We start from the raw sequence: 17,057 nt of genomic DNA, 5'->3' as shown, positions 1-17,057 counted from the left end.
ACAACCAAAAGACACTGGTGTCATCAGAGGTCAGAAGCATCAACGAGAGCAAAGCGCTGTCAAATCGTCAACAAAACAGCCCTCCACCTCCCCTGGAGTCCTCTGGACAATGCTTAGGAGGAAAATGATGGACTTCTAGAATCATTCCAAAAGCAAGAAGGCCATTGGGATTTTGAACTTACAGCCACAGAAGACATTGTTCACACACAATCTTAATGGAAGTCCAATATGTAACACAAATATGGGGCTGTCCTGTTGCAGTTGGGGACCTGGGCTGTCCTAGTGCCCTGAGGTACTGCCCTCCTTCGAAATCACTGCCCCTCATGGTACCGATGTGGAAACTGAGGCCATTTCAGTTTATACTGTCATCAGCCTAGCAATGATGGCCAAAGATGGTCCATGAGACTCCTTCTGGAAGATTCCTGCCCCAAATGTAACTAGAAACTAGTTTTTAAGAAACTAGAAGCTTAGAAACCAGAAGTTTAGAAACTAGGCTGAGTGAGGTGGGAAGTGGCACACGACAGAAAGATTGTGTAGGGAAAAAAATGGAAGCACATACTTACATTAGTTACTTCGTGCCAGGCAATGTCAGCCTCTGTCTAACTTATTAAATTTAATGCAAATGGCAACCTGTGAAGCAGGTACTGGTACTCTTATTTCAGAATGGGAAACTGAGGCTGCCAGAGGAGAGAGGACTTGCATGAATGACAGAGCGAGCACTGAGGGAAAAAGAGGCTCTGCTTGTAACAAGTGAAAGATATGTAAGATCTTAAAGAGAAAAAAAAAAAAGACTGAACAAAAAATGAGAAAAGCTTCACTGGCACCAAGACATTGGCAGAGCTGCACCTGGCCCTGGAAATTGGTCCAAAAGTGATTCCAGCCAGATTACAAGACGGGGATGATGTCAGAGTAGCCCAACAGCCATACTCTCCACTGAGCCAGGGGACCTGCAGTGCCTGCTCAGAGCACCCCTGCTATCAGATGGAGGCACTGGGACAAGACAGGCCAAAAAATGAGCTGGGAGCGGAAGTACAGCCAACTCTGCTCCCATATAAGCCACTGTCAAGGAGAAAATCTCCAGCCAGGCAGTTCTGCTGACTCTGGGCTGGTCAGGCCCCACCTCGAGCTCTGTCACATTCTGGGCCCTGCTCTTTATAGGAGACTCCCAGAGAAGGGGATCCAGGATGAGGAACCCCCTAGAAGCCATGCCCTGGAAGAAACTTGAAGAATGACGGGAGGTTGCTGTTCAACTCTGAAGGGCCTTCTTTCCTGGAGGAGGATGCAGAGCAGATCTAAGGGGCCTGGGGACAGAGTGAAGCCCACGGGCAGGTGTTCAGAAGGGCAGATAATTCAATATGAAAACTTCCCAATGATGACCGAAGACAAAATGAACTACTATTAAAACAGCGAGAGCCCCCTCTGTAGAAGGGGTCGGATGGACCGTTTTCAGGAATGCTGATGAAGGGCACATGTTCCCCTCCTGCCCCAATATGGACACCTGTCCTTGGCTCTAGGAGCATCTCCGTGCTCCAGAGCATCACTGTTTCCCTGGCCTTGGGATGATGTTGACACCTGTCCAACTTCTCTCAAGAGAGTGCTGGTAGTTTCGTTTTTACTTTTACATTGAAGAAAATTTCAGAGTAAAACTACAATTTATGTTTTATCACTTATGTAGCTGACTCATGTCTTTTTTACAGTTCTATCATGTCTTCAGCAGCTACGAAAATTTTCTGGGGATTGAGAAAGGTATATGCCCTCACACGCACTGTGCCAACAGAGTGGGGTCAGAAACCAGAGAGAAGGAAGTTTCGCCCAGATGATCAATTGGTATCTTTCAATCTTGACAGTCTATGAAGTCCCAGCAGAGAGGGAGGATGCAGCCCCCCACTCCCTGGGCCTGGGTTCCACCTGGCATCCATGCAGGTCCATAGGAAGTTCCAAAGCTCTCTGTCCTGGGGACAGAGGCAATGCCCTCCTCCCTTAGAACACTTGCCTGACCAATATCTCTACAACCCCAAAGATACTACTTGGAGCAAGATGCCCACCTTGCCTGCCTGGAGACCCTGACAGATCCAAGCTCCAAGGGGCGTTTAGAGAATGGATGGGATGCCATTCCCCCACTAGCCACCGCTAGACCCTACTCAGACTTCTGAACAGAGACAAGACCTCAGGGAAGAAGGCATTTAGGTGCCATGACTCCTCATTTCAAGCTTAGAAAGCAGGGCCTGAGGGGAAGAGATCATTTCTACCTCTCTTTGAAGCCAGAGGTGACTCAGGCAGTTCTGTCTTCACTGAATGGTTTCGGTCCTGATTCCTGGGAAACAATAAATGAGGGAGGGGCCTGCCCTTGATGGATCCTTGGAACAGGGATGCTCACTTGTCACAGCATGGGGATAATACGGCTACCCACTGCCCCCATCTGCGTGGCAGAGTCTGGTCCTCCCCCTTCACCCCAGAGAAAGGATTGTCTTAAGACCACCAGGGTGGTCCTGGGTGGGTGGGGAGGTAACAACAGTAACCTCAGGAGATGCTGCGAGGCTTTTCTGAGTGAACACTTCCAAGCCTGTGGCCGTCCCAGGCTCAGGTGCCAAGTTCTGCTGAGAGATGTCCCGGGTCCTCTGGGACTGCAGGGGAGGCCCAGGGCCAGAGGAAAGGGAAAGGGGGAGAAAGGGAAGGAGAGACAGAGAGGGAGAGAGAAAAAGCAGGAGAGACACACACAGAGTCTGTAAATAGCCCAGCTTTGTAAATCCCACATCCTCAGGGTTTATAGATTAGGTCAGGAAGGAGCCATACCATGTGGCGGGATAGAAAGGAACTGCCCCTCCAAGCCATTCAAGGGAGGAAGGCCCCCGGTCAGCTGCTGGACCAGCCAATGCTGTGGCTTTGGGCCTGTCCTCATCACCTGCCCACTCTCATTCAAGAGGTTTTGGAGCCGTACCATTTGCACTCCAGTTCCAAGTCTTCTCTGGGTGTCTTTAGTTTAGGTGATGGTTCAGTCCTGTATTTGGGTCTCAGCCTGATTTAAAAAGTTAGTTTTGATCGAAAACCTGGGCTTGACCAAAGGGAACTCTTATTTATAGTTTGGGGTCCCTATTTTATAGTTTATAGTTTGGAGTCCCATTTTGGTTTAAGTTCTTACCATTCCCCCTTGGCCCAAATAAGGCCCCAGAATTTATGAGGAATCTACTAGGAACTCTGGATGAAACACCCCTGCAGGATATCTCCCCACAAAGCCCATATTTGGATCAGGGCTTCTAGCCACCATTAGCAATAGCCCCATGACTAGCCAGCCATACTTTCCAGTTTATAAGGTACATTTATATCTATAATTTTGTTCAACCTTCCCAACAACCCTACAGAGTGGCAATTTTGGTCCCCTTTAGATGGGACTGACTAGCCAGTGAGGCTCAGAGAGGTAAGGTCATTCGCCCAATGATCCAGTCCAGTCCCTGGCTACAGTTCCATCCCATTTCCCAAATCTTCAAGGGCTTCTAAATGCCAAGGGGGCCTCTACGTCAGTTAAATGATCCATCACTCCAAGGTGAGCTCCTTTCTAGCAGTGGGTTACACTTCCTGGGGCAGAGGTAGGGAAACAGGAGGTGGAACAGACTCCACCTTTCATGACTCATCTTCTAGCAGTCCCAGCTGTCACCAGCAGGTGGGGTGCACCCCTAAGTCAGGCTGCTCAAAGGCACTCCTAAGCTCCAGAGCCCAGCTCCCCAGGGCTCATCCTGCCCTTCTCTGCGGGAGTCCGATCCTTTCAGAAGCCTCTGCCTCCCACCTCGCCCACTTCAGGACTCAACAGAGGCCACTTTGGTCAAGTCTCTCTCCAGGAAGGAGGAGCAGAGCATGTAACTGCATCACTAGACCAGCCCCCATGGCCAACTCCAGCGTCTTCAGGGTCTCGTTAGTGCCAAGGATGACCCCAGAAGGCCTCAGTGGGGGGAAGAAATTTGCCTTTCTCCACGGCACCAGCCTTAAAGGTCTCCAAAGCATCCCCTAACTTTGTGAATCACCAGCCAAGGAGCTACAACAGCAGCCACACCGGACGAGGCCCTCTGTTTTCCAGCATGTCGAGGCCATGGGGAGTGCTGAGTCCATCAAATGCTCTGCTTATTAGATCATGGCTGCATCGGCAATGGTCAAAGCATCAGAGGACAGCACACGCACTGCTGACTCTATACTTGGTCTTCACATGATTTGGTTTTGCTCCCAGGCAGCTGTGATTTAATAGCGAGTACAATGCCTGCGACACCATAACATCAGGTCCTGGCTCCTCTTCTATCAACTGTGACACTGAACAAGTCCTTCCCCTTCTGGGCCTCAGGGCTCGTCTGTAAAACAATGACCTGAACCAAGCAGGTTCTACCTTTAAAAGAGATTTGAAGTTAACCTTCCGTGTGAGAGTCCCAGGGCTCTCAAAATGCAATAAGCCCCTCATTTAGGTAACTCTGCTGGCCCCACTGTGCTTTATCTCGTTTGATTCTCACAATATTCCTAAGAAGAAGGCACTTTTATTACCTCTACCTAACAGAGGCTCAGAGAGGTTAAGTAACAAGCCCCAGATCATCCAGCCAGCAGGCAGGCAGCAGAGCCAGAATTCAAACCCAGGTGGCGTTAAGTCTAGACCCCAGTTGATTTGAGTTCAGTAAACAGCAGTGCTAGAGAGGAAACATCTAAGTATAAACAGGGGTAAATATTGCCAAGATTTAGCAGTGCTAACAATAACAGCTTGGGATTATAAATACATGAATTCTCAAGATCCTCTCTTTCCCCTTTTCAACTGAGAAACATCCCATTCTGAAAGGTAGGTCGTATGGGATCCTTTCCTGAAGCAACAGGAGCAGCTCTGACTTTCCTAGAGGATCCATCCCTCCTGGGCTCCGAGGAACCTTCGGGAGGGGAAACTCCCCAATCTGTGCCTTCACAGTAGGCATGAAAGGGTCTGGTTACTGGATAGAAATACTCCATTCTTAAAGTTCAGTGTATATGAGAACCACCTGGGGCACTTGTTGTGAATGCTGATCCAGGGCTCTACCTCCTATATTTTGATTCAGGAGGTCTGAAGTGGGGCCCCAGAACCTACATTTCTAACAAGCACCCCGCTTCCCCATTACACTCTGACTGATGAAGGGGACTGCACCAAGCCACCATGAGTCTTTTGTTTTTCAGGTGGTCCCTGGGGCCCCAGATTCCAAGATGTAGTGACTGTGTTTCTCAGCTTAACTGGCTCCCCTACCCCCATCATCACCTTATGCAGCAACGGCGGGGGGCGGGCGGCACGTATTCAGGTGTAGAGGGTGAGAGTAAGTCAGTACATAGCAGCCTTCCCTACCTTCTTTACCTAAAGCCTCTATTGAGGGGCTTGGGATGAGACTTACCTCATTGGCTTTCTCAGGGGTGCCTTTGGGGGAGGGGGAGGCGGGCGAGGACGGCAGCCTACGCTCCCGCTCCCAGTCTCGATCCCGGTGGATCAGTTTGCTGTTGGGTTCCTTCAGGGTCCTCTTGAGCTCGTTGATGCTAGCCTGGTGCTTCAGTAAGACATCCTCTGGTTTGTCTAAGAACTAGGGGTGGACAGAAAGGATAGCCAGGCATTAGTGGAACAGCTCCGAGATGGGAGACAGGGTGTGGTGAAGATGGCCATGGTCATGATCACGACATCGGCAAAGTGATTCCCATCCATGGCCCTGTGTCACCCTTACAGCGCCCCATGAGCCAAGCATGGCAGGGATGGTAGCCCCAAGAAGTGCACAAAGCACTTAAAGATTAAAAAGAAGAGATTTCTGGTCAAGTACCACCTTTTCTTCTCCACTGCCTGGCTCCTGGCCTCAGAACACCCAATTCAACCCAAATCCCACAGGTCTGGGTGAGTTCCCTTTGGTGCTGTGATCCAGTCTTAGTCAGCCACAGAGATGACTTCCCTTTGCTCACAATGAAGGCATAGTGAGAACTCGCCAACCTTGTTCACGAGGCAGCTCTGAACTACTCCCTAGCCTCCCAGATCCAGGTCCCTACTTCTGATTGAGACCCAAACCACTCTGCTTATCAGGATGTCCTATTTAAGCCACTCACAGCCCAACATGTACAATTGCTCAGGCTCTTTAGGGACCTTCTAAGGCTAGGAATGTCCAGAAAAATAGGCCCTGCTCCCATATCAGGGACTAGGAAAAAATTGTATTCAGAATTCTCTACTGGGAGCCACTGCCTTTTCCAACCACCCAGGATCTTCCAGGTACCTGTGGGTACTGACTCCTCAATAGCAGACAGGGTAAGATACAGACAGAAAGAGAAACTAGGATGCTATGGGAGTGTTCAGGAGGATTAGGAGAATTAGAAGCTAGAAGGAAGAGAGGTAAGTCCCAAGGCCAGACATAAGAACTGAGCCAGGTACAACTGAAGTCATAGGTGTGCCCCGCTTTAAACTGCCAAGTTTGAGCTCTGGTCAATGTAGCATGACAGAGTAATCTGCCCCTAGGTCAAGTGAGGTCTGGCCTTTGCACAGGAGATAGCAATGACTTGCCAAAGCTGCTTGTCTGCCTACTTCTGGGGGCAGGATGGGTAGGCTGGCAGCCCAAGGACACTGATCTGCAAGGCTGTTTGAGGATTTATGTCAACTCAATTCATGGCAAGAAGTGGACAATCTCAGCTGATTAACAAGTCAGATCAGGTGACTGTAAGAACTACCTGGAAGGTAAGCTTGACCTTGGATAAGCTGTACTCTTCCCCTGGGCTCATCTTTAGCATCCAAGGATCCACTCTGATTGACTCCTAGGTGACCTCGTGAAAGAAACCAGTGCTGCTGAGGCTTCCACTTTCGCTCCAAACATGTCTGTACCTCCAGCATCCCCTCCCAAGCTGAGCTGCCTCAGGATGAAACACCCCTTGTCTGAGAAATCAAACCTAACATAGTTTGCACGGAAGGTGGGTTTGGGCTGCAATGGATCCAAGACATGGCTTGTGACCTTCTATCCTGCACCTGCCATTCTGGCTCTGTGGGTGGGTAGTGTTTCTGAGGGTTAGAAGAAGTGGTGGAGCCCTGAGGGCCTTAAAGGGCCTCGGGAAAACCTAGTCCAAATGCCTTGCTGTGCTCATGGGAGACTGGGGCCTCGGGGGACTTTCCCCAAACCCTTGAAGAGTCAGTGGCAGAACTAGGGCTAAAATCCACACACCAGGACTCCAAGGCCAGGCCCTTCTTATACCTCAGGCTCTGGCCTTTTCCCTCAGGCCCAAGAATAAACCCACTTCTGTCACAATGAAGGTTTAAATGAAGAGTTGGAGACTGTATGAAAGGGAAGGAGATGTGGTTAACACAGGAGGGATAAGGTGGAGGAAGCGAAAATGGGAAGAGGAAGAGGAAAGGCAGGAGGAGGAGGAGAGAGGAGGCTTTCCTGATAGAGCTGGAGAAGCAGCAGGCCCCGCCAGAGGGAGGTGCAATGGAGTCTGAGAAGATGCAGATGTGCTCCCAGGCTCCTCCCTCTCATTCCACCACCCCTTCCCCCGATCTGGTTACCAATAGATATGAAAAGAAGCTCGGGGTGAGGACAGAGGGGACACAGGGGAGGTGGAAGTATGACAAAACAGTGGTATGGGGAGGAGATGAGTCAAAGAAAGAAGGCTGGGGGGCCGTAAAGGGAAGAGAATAGCCCAATGAAAGCACAGAATGGCTCACAAGAGCTGGGGCACCCAAGTGGGATGATATGCAGGGACTGGGGAGCAAGCGTCAGTGGTCTGACAGGCAGAGTGTGGAGCTGGGTAGAGAACGGGAGGGGAAGGAGGGAGGGGAAGGAGGAGGGGAAGGAGGGAGGGGAAAACACTGCTGGAGACGGAGTCTGAGAAGGGAGCTGGAGAGATGGGCTTAACAAGCGGGGGTGCTGAGGGTGGTCGGGTGGGAGACAGGGGCTGGCTAGAGGAGGGGGATGGCAGAGGCAGGAGGATGGCCACGGGGAAAAGGTGAAGCTAAAGGTGAGATGGTACCAGGATATGAGCCTGGGATGGACTGTGGGATGGCGACAAATGAGCTGGGCATTTGAATGGCTGGGTAGGTGGGGACATGTGCCATGCAGTACCTCCTGTTTGTGTCTTGGCGTGGTTTCTTGCTCCGGCTAGCGGACGTGAGAGAAGGGAAAGGAACCAGCAGGGTAATTAGAGCCAATGGATTAGAGACACCGCAACCAGCCCGGTCCAGTAGGTAGCCCAGAGCTCTCTCATCCAAGCAGCAGAGGCCAGGGAAGCTGGCTGGGCCACCCGTGGGGCAATGAGTAGTCAGAAACTGTGTGGCCTCAAGCAGGGAGCTGGCCCAGGTAGGCAAAGAAGAAGGCCGGAGGACTGGAGGCAAAGTGAGCAGGCACACTCAGCAGGTGGGACATGAGGGCTTCTGGGTATTCCTTTTCCTTATGGTCAGCATGTGTGTTCAGGGACCTGTGCTCCCAAGTGGGACTGCATGATGGAAACACACTATACCTGCGTGTGCACAGGCCCATGTGCGTGTGTGTTTGTTTGCACGTCTGGGCGCATAACTCTACGGGTGAGGAGTATACATCTGTGAGTGAATGCATGTGAGTCTGAGGCCATGCGTGTCTGCACGAGTGTGTGCATGGGTATGTGGGAATGGGCCGGACAGCAGAAGGGGACACACTTGTGAGAGTCTGCAGTGACACCCCATCATGCTCTGAGCAGGAAGGGGCCCTGCAGATCCAACTGACAGTCCAAGGGGAAAATTAGGAGTGGGCAAGAGGAGGCCAGAGACTCCTAGGGGACAGAGTGCTCCTCTGGGAAAGCAAGACAAAAGGAGGGGAGGGTGTAGGGTGGGCAGCGTGACCCGACCCCACTGCGGGCAAGGCCCTGAGCATGGTGCATCACATAGCAAGGGTGCTTGGCTACAGCTAGGGGCACCCGAAGGCCAAGGTTGGGGCTAGCCGCCTGATCCCCAGGTATGAGAAAGCCAGGTTCCTACCTTTAGCTCCTTGATCTTAGTGGGGGTCCTGACCTCTCCTTCCTCGGCCTCCGATCGCCGTCCCCCAGACTCGCCATCCTCTTCCTGCTTGTCACCATCAGGTCCTGCATCATGGTTCTCACTGACAGAGGCTGGGCGGGAGAACTCTGCTAAAATAGGCAGAAACAGCTGGTGGCCATGTGAGACATCCCCCAGGTGCGTGGACAGGGGGCCAGCCCTGACACTTGCTCAACCATGCTTGGAGTGGCGCAGACACTTCCGCACCCCAAACATATTGGGGATAAGAAGCCAGTGCCCAGAGTTATGAAGCACCCTTCCCTAGGTCATGCGGACTGCCTCCCTGCCCCAGACCTCCTCCTGATTTCTATGGCCAGGTTCAAATCTCAAATCCATCTCTTCTTGGCTGTGTGACCTTGTGTAAGTTATATAACCAATCTGGGCCTCAGATTTCTCACCTATAAACAGTGCCTACTTCAGACAGCTGAGGGGAGGAACAAATAAGATCAGGTATGTAAGTATTTAGAAAAGCAGCTGGCACAGAATGAAACAACTCAATCAATGTTGGCCCACAAATGTTGATTTTTTTTTATGTTGGCATTGTGGCAGAATACTCACTTGACCATTATTTAGCAATACACAAATATTGTGAGGTTAGCTTTTACTGATGAAAGCTAAAGTCCTGATGTTTGCAAATGATTTAGTTTCTTTATAATTAGGGAAAATTCAAGGGGACTCCTACAATAACATGTTTCTCACTCATTGGCATCCCAAAGTACTTCTCTGAATAGGAAATAAAAATGTGGAATTACAGACTTTACACCAAGCACTGGGCATAACTCATACTATGCCCATGGATTGTGTCTTGGTGGAAAAAAAAAAATGGCTGGAAAACACTGAATTAAAATGACTAGAGCACAGATTATCCTTGGGATTGGCCTAGATGAAAAAGGAGCAAATAATCATCCTTTTTACTCATATATATTCACTCTGCGAAGTGCTCATTCATGAACATTATTTCATTTGAGTCACACAATGCTCTGTGTTGATGGCTAGAATGAGAATTATTATCCTCATTTTATAAGGATAAATTGAAACTCTGAGACCTTTCAGTGAATCACGACAAGGACCCAGGCCTACTGGCTTAGAGTCCAGGCTTCCAGTCCCCTTTTGATGAGCCTCACCAACTCTGGGCCAATCTTTGCTGCCCTGCACAATCTGGGCTTCATTTATCCCCTGGCATAGTAATGAAAGCTGCAGGGAAGAACAGAGGGACAGTACATAACCTCCTTTCCCTTAGCACTCTGCTCTGTGCCCACTAAAAGAGAATATAGAGCTTCCTCAGCCCCAAATGGATCCCAGCAAAACAGCATGTCTTTTGAACATGGCCAGGGAATCCTGGAACAGGTCTCACCTTTATACTTCAGAAAAATACCAAACCAGACTCTTCACCACCACCTGGGAAACTCCTAGGTATCCTTCAAAACCCTATCCAGTTGCCACCCTCTTTGCAAAGACCTGTCTGTCCCTCCTAGACGGAATTAATCTCCCTTGCCTCGAGGCTACTTTCTATTTTTTACATGCTTCGCTCATTGCTTGAATCATATTGAATGCTTACAAACGTACTATGCTATGAGCTCCTCAAAGGAAAGAGCTAAATTTATTATAACATTCGGAAAATATTTGTTAAGCAGAACTAAGTTGCCTAGAGGCCTGCCCCAATGGGAGTATCTACTGTTACCCCACCCAAGTCCCCACCTTCTACCTTTAAGCCATCCTCTATAAGCTTAAAAACAATAATAAATTATTGCTACAATAAACAATAATTTACTATTAGGTATGATTTATTAAGGTCCTACTATGTGCTATGAATTGTTTTGGGTGTCATAGAGGCATTATCACATTTAGTTATCCCCATAACATAGTGAAGTTAGGGATTCTTAATTCTGTAGAAGAGGAAATAGGTACAGGGGAGTTAAGTTGTTCAAGGCGTCCTATGCTTTCATTCTTTTATTTGTGGACTACGTCCTGTGTCCACGGGCGGCTGGTGAGTGTCAAGCCTGAGATATGAAATCAGATCTGCTGAATTCTGAATCTCCTAGTGCTCCATGTGGCTTCTGAACCTCTCCTACAAATTCTGGGGTACAGGGCTCTGGGGAGAGTCCTGGGCCCTGAGAGGCACCAATTTAGTTAGTAGGTCTGGGCCAGGGCCTGGGAATCTTCGTGTTTAACAACTCATGGGTGATTCTGTTGCAGGTGGTCCATGGACCTCATTTATGAGAAGCCCTAGTCTGCTTGATAAAGGACAATGTAGGGCCAATTCTCATTGATGTTAAGTGCACTTGTCAGCCTCAAAAGAATGGGGGCAGGGGAAAGTGCCATGTGGTTAGATGGCGATCAGTTCAATGGAACCAAAAGAATGGCTGGGAACAACACCTCCACTTCTGGTCAGGTAAGGCATCACCAGTCCCACATTAAAGTCACAATATATCATTCTCCTGGTATGACAAACTGTGAATTACTAAGCATCTCAGGCAGGGGGCCCAGAAAACCATATGCCTGAACCAGGGACCCCAAAAAGCCATTACTCGGGAAGTCTCGGGAAGTCCAGAGAGTGTCACAGTATCACAGCAGGAGTAATGCCATAGGTTGGAGCTAACACACTGAGAGCTGCCCAAGTGCAGCAGTGCTCTTGGGCCACCATGCCTGGTGCAAATCAACCTGTGATGTGTCTACCACCTGCACAGCTCATTCTGCAGAGCCTGGCATGTCCCCGCCTCCCCTCCAGGTTGGGGCATACCTCCATCCAGGCTGCGGGACATGGTGTACCGTTTGCTGGAGGAACGCTCAAAGAAGGGTGCAGGCCGGTCGATGAGGGCGCTGGCCTGGCGAGTCTGTGCCTGGGTCCTCCCACTATACCGGAACTTGGAGCCCATCACCAGGAAGCCCTTCGGTGGGGGTTCTGGGGATACCAGCCTGCAGTGGAGGGATGAAAGTGAGGAGGGGGGATCAGAGCTGCATTGCCAGGTCGAAGGCTGGACCACTGTCAGCCTTTCATTCCACTGTCCCACTAGCTATGACAACTCTAAGTGGTCCAGGAGGAGAGAGGCTTGGGAAAGAGGAGGAGGGTCTTTCCTAGGGTCCCTACAAGTTCCTCCTCCTGCTCTCCCTGCTCACAAAACACAGACATCACCCACACATACACTCACGGCTTTTGTCTCATCCCCAGTTACCGCAGCCCAGGGTCAGGCTCACCGGAAGAACGTGTGGTGCTCGATGCAGACCTTCCACAGTCTCTTGGCCGACCGGTGGTTTGGGAGCTTAAAGCCAATCGTGCTCTCAAACTGCTCATACTACAACACCAAGTAGGGCAGGTTAGAAGCAAGACCTGGGCGTACTCTACCACCCATCCATCCTTTCTTCCTTCCTGAATCTCTTCTCTGGCATATGTGACTCTGGCTTATTCATTCGTTTATTCATTCATTTACTCAGTAAGGTGGATTAAGCTCTTCATCTGTGACAGGTCTGGTACTAAGCAACAGAGACACCATGGTGACCAAGACAGAGGATTCTAGGGAGAGGGGGTGCTCTGATAATAAGTAAACAAGATCATTTCAGATACTGAAAAGGTCATGAAGGGAATGAATTGAGATGTGTGATGTGACCGAGAATACCTGTGTAAGCGAGGGGGTCGGCTACTACTTTAGAAAGGGTGATTGGGGAATGCCCTCTAAATAGGTGATTTTTGAGCAGAGATCTGAAGGATGCGGAAGGAACCAGCTATCTGAGAAGGTAGGGAAGAGAATTTCAGGTATAGGGAAGATCAAAAGCGAAGGGCCCAGGACGAGAAAGAGCTTGCTTATTCAAGGATTTCAGAGAAGGCCAAAGGGGTATGGAGCAGTTGGGCAGAGATATGTGAGAGAGGCAGGTGGCCAGAAGGAGTTGGACTTTAGCCCCAAGGCTAAAGAGAGCACTTAAAAGATTTAAGCAAGGAGTAGGAGCGGGGGTGTATATCTGACATGATCTGATGAAAAGGACTTTTAAGCTCTTAAGCAGCTATGAGGAAAACGGCCTGGAGTGACAATGGAGGCAGAGAGACCAGCGCGAAGAATATTGTAGAGATGTAGATGAGAGCTGATAGCTGGTGTAGTGGAAAGAGAAGAAGCAGATGGGTTCACATTTATTCTAGAGGTAGAACCAAATGGACCTTTTGGTGGGTGAGATGTGGAGGCTGGACATATACATGTTGGCACGGGTATGTCTATGTGTATCTTAGTTTGTGTACTACATGTAAGCAAATGTAAGGATATGGACATGTATTCATCAATCTGTGAAACCTAAATGCATGTGGTTATCTTTATTGGCTGCGCCGCGCAGGGGTAAGCGCGGTGTGTGTGTGTGTGTGGTAGTGTGGTGGTGGGTAGCTGCCAGGCAGGCAACATACCCAAGATGTCAAGTCTATGAAGAGAGCCCCAGCAGAATAGGGATGTTCCCCTTCTCAGCACCCCAGCATCCCTGTCCCTATATCCCAGGCCCAGCTGCCAGGGTCCTCTCCATTCTAGTCAATTCCAGTGAGGAGGAGGGGTTCCTAAGGCACTCACCTCCCCAGGCCGGATCTTGATGTAGAAGTTACTCCTCTTGTAGGAGATCTTGAGAATCTTGGGCCAAGCAAAGCGGTTGATTCTCAGCCGGTCCCGGTAGATAAGCAGACCATTGGCACAGACTCCTAACATAATGTCAATGCCCTCAGAGTCCTGCATGAGAAGGGACCATGGAACAGAAGGCTTGGACGCCACACTTGGGGGCAGCCTGCCACCCACCCCAAATCCCTCCCTGACCTCTGCTTATAAATGAGCCTTCAGGAGCAGGGGGACTTAGAGCCTCCATGCTGGAGTTCCACTGACCAATCCCTCACATAGTCATTCAGTCATTCACCCTTCCATTTTGTCACTTATTCACCCATCCACTTGTTCTATCATCCTCTCTGTTAATCACTCAAGAACTTATTCACTCAGCAAACATTTAATTTAATCATACATATTTGGTGTTAGATCATGTGCCACATGCTCAGGGATAGAGAAATAAATTAAGGCCTTGTCTTTCTCTCATGATGCTCCCAATCTAGTAGTAGCACAAACAGGTTCATAAATATAATACAAAGAGAAAAGGATAAAGATTATAGGAAAATAAAGGGTTATGGAACTTCAAAGAATGAGAAATGAGAATAAAAAGGCTTCAGGTTGTCAGAACAGAGGGTCTGGCATACTGAGCCCTCAAGAAAGACCTGGCAGATAGATCATCGGGGGCACCCTCAGAGGCTAGAGGGACCTCTGGACCCAGTGGTACCTTGGCATGGTGCAGGTCTACTCCGTACATGGAAAGCTTCTTGGCATTCTCCAGGAAGTGAATTTCTGCTTCTCCTGGGGTCATTCCCCTACGGGAAAGAAAGTGATCACAGGTGTCTGTGGGAAAGGCCCAGGCCTGAATCTTGCTACCTGAAGGTGGCCACAATCAGAACCTGTGATTCTAGGAAGGCAAATGTTCTGGAGTGGGCATATGGCCAGGCCTCACCCAGTGCCTGCTCTCTGCTCTCAGCGCAGGATGGCGCACTCCCATACCCCACTTCAGTCCACCAAACCCCCGTCTCCTGCCAAAGCTCAAGTCCAATCTTGTTTCTTCCAGGAAGCACTCAAGGGCTGAACTGGGAGTCAGGATTTTTTCCTCATTCTGCCAGTGAGTTAATTGCAAGCTATAAATTCTTTTCCTCCATGACTGCGAAGCCACTATGGATGACTTTGTTCATTATAATCACCCAGGGGCCTCTAAATTACTACCCACATAAGATATTTATCTCAAATTATTATATCAGAAGCCATTTAATCTCCCCTGAGGAACAGGTGTACATTCTTCCTTCTGAAAATAAGAGTTATGTAATCCAAGTTCTTTCTTTGCTTTGGCTGTCAAGAAACCACACATTGTACACTTAGTTGCAGCTAACATTTATTGAGTCCTATGTGTGGTTACCATTCCAAGCACTTCACATGTCTGAACTCACTGAATCCTCAAAACAATTCTATAAAGTAAGTATCATTATTCCCATTTTACAGGTAAGAAGCTATGTCACAGAGAGGTTGAATAACTTGCCTAAGAACGCACAGTTATTAAGTAGCAAAGTCAGGATTCGAATTCAGACAATGTGGCTCCAGAGTTTGTATTCCCAACCGCTACACTTATATCTGTCTCAGATCCTCTGGGCCTCGGTTTGTTCTGCTCTGTCCACCTCAGTGAGCTATCATGTGGGACATCTGGACACTAGCTGTCAATGTGCTCTAAGTCAAAAGAGCTGTTAAAGCTAAAAGGATGGCCATTAGCATTTCTCCAGCCCACATGGATCTGAACTTCTTTCTTTGAATCATAGGCTGCCTCCAAGATATTACAGATTCAGTTCCAGGCCACTGCAATGAAGCGAATATCACAATAAAGCAAGTCACACACATTTTTTGTTTTTCCAGTGCATATAAAAGTTATGGTTACACTATATTGTAATCTACTAAGTGTGAAATAGCAAAATGTATGTAACTTAATTAAAAATACTGCATGGCTACAAAAATACTAACCATCATCTGACTTTCAGCAAGTCATAATCTTGCTGGTGGAGAGTCTAACCTTCAGTTTGTAAAAAAAAAAAAATGCAGTATCTGTGAAGTGCAATAAAACGAGGTATGCCTGTATTTTGACTCACGCAAATCCCTAACACATCTTATTACCTACAAAAGGGATGACAAAGGGATGGCAAGCAGGCCATCACTCCCTAGTCCTGAGCTAGGAAGCCTGACACTGCTATCTAACTGTATGGCTTGAATATCCTACTCAACACAATACAACAAAAGCCACTGCTAACCAATAAGAGTTGGCGTGCAAGTCTCAGGGAGACACATTTGCCACCCGGACCAAGCTTCCATCACACCCCAGCAGACTTGCTTCCCCACATATACAACCCCTCCATATCTGGCCCTGGTCTCCTCTCCTGATGCAGCCCCCAGGACACAACTATCCTCATTCCTTCTATCCTCATTAGCAATGAGATAACATCACCATACCCCCTCCCATATGCACAGCACTTTATAGTTTATAACGCACTTCAACATCGTGGACCACATTGGGTTCCCATAACACACTTGGACTTGGAGCCCAAAGCACTTCTAGCTCGAAAGAACCCTAGAGACCATTTAGTTCCAGGTTTTCCTCCCAGAGGGTGGTGGGCTTTTGGAATTGGGGCAGAGGCATTTTGGTTGTTAGTGACTGGGGGGTGTTATGGGCCCAGGGATGCCAAACATCTTGCACAATGAATCCCTTGCCCTAAATACCAGTAGCTGAGAAACACTGATAATCGAAGTCCGTACATATACCAATGAAAAACAGAGCTGACAGGTTAAATAGCCAATCCATAACTGCGCATCTAGTTAATTATCTCCTAATACCTGGAACAAGGTGCTTTCCTCTGCATGATCAGCTATTCAACCCCTGAAGGCACAGAGAGCAACAATAATAGCCAACACAAAGTGTGTCCTTAATATGTGCCATTTAATCCTCCCCAAAACCCTCTGAAAGGGGTTTTATTAGTGCCCACATTGAACAGATGAGGAAACTAAAGGAGAAGGATGTGCAACGACCTGTCCAAGATCTCCTGGTAAAACAACGACATAGCTAGAAGGTGAACCCAGGCAGTCCAGCTTTAGAACTTTATGCTCTTGAACTGTATGCCACGATCAAGACGTCAGGACGCCTACCCAGGGACACATAATAATTATTATTATTTCCAGTAGGCAGATAAAGAGACTGATTCTCAGAAGCCAGGGATGGGGAATTCTCACACTCATATAGGAGCTTAGAACCTGAGGTCCCAAGAGGTCATTTAAGGTCACACAGCTAGTTACTATCGCTCCCATCTGATGAGATGATTTGCCCTCAGATTTGCATCTCAAATTAGCAGCAGAGCAAGGTCGGGTACTTACAGCACAGCATCTTGGGGGCCTAGTGGGGAAGGTCCCAGGATCCGGGGAAGGCCGCGGGCGGAGACCCTCTCACCTGTACGTCTTGTGCAGCT

General features: G+C 48.9%; 1 protein-coding gene across 1 annotated transcript in view; it reads right to left on the bottom strand.

Annotated features, from left to right (window-relative positions):
- The window catches only part of EPB41L1 (erythrocyte membrane protein band 4.1 like 1), a 120,320-nt gene that overhangs the window by 22,940 nt on the left and 80,323 nt on the right, over positions 1-17,057 (bottom strand). The window contains exons 5-11 of the mRNA XM_039863716.1: positions 17,039-17,055; positions 14,297-14,384; positions 13,552-13,704; positions 12,206-12,303; positions 11,751-11,926; positions 8,954-9,102; positions 5,382-5,564 (exon numbers count right to left, since the gene is read on the bottom strand). Coding sequence (XP_039719650.1) covers positions 5,382-5,564; positions 8,954-9,102; positions 11,751-11,926; positions 12,206-12,303; positions 13,552-13,704; positions 14,297-14,384; positions 17,039-17,055 — 864 coding nt within the window. The remainder of the gene's footprint in view (positions 1-5,381; positions 5,565-8,953; positions 9,103-11,750; positions 11,927-12,205; positions 12,304-13,551; positions 13,705-14,296; positions 14,385-17,038; positions 17,056-17,057) is intronic.

Source organism: Pteropus medius, unplaced genomic scaffold (assembly GCF_902729225.1).
Source record: "Pteropus medius unplaced genomic scaffold, Ma_sr-lr_union100, whole genome shotgun sequence".
NCBI classification, from domain to species: domain Eukaryota; kingdom Metazoa; phylum Chordata; class Mammalia; order Chiroptera; family Pteropodidae; genus Pteropus; species Pteropus medius.
The sequence above is the reverse complement of the archived record's forward strand: the minus strand, read 5'-3'. Positions and strand labels throughout refer to the sequence as shown.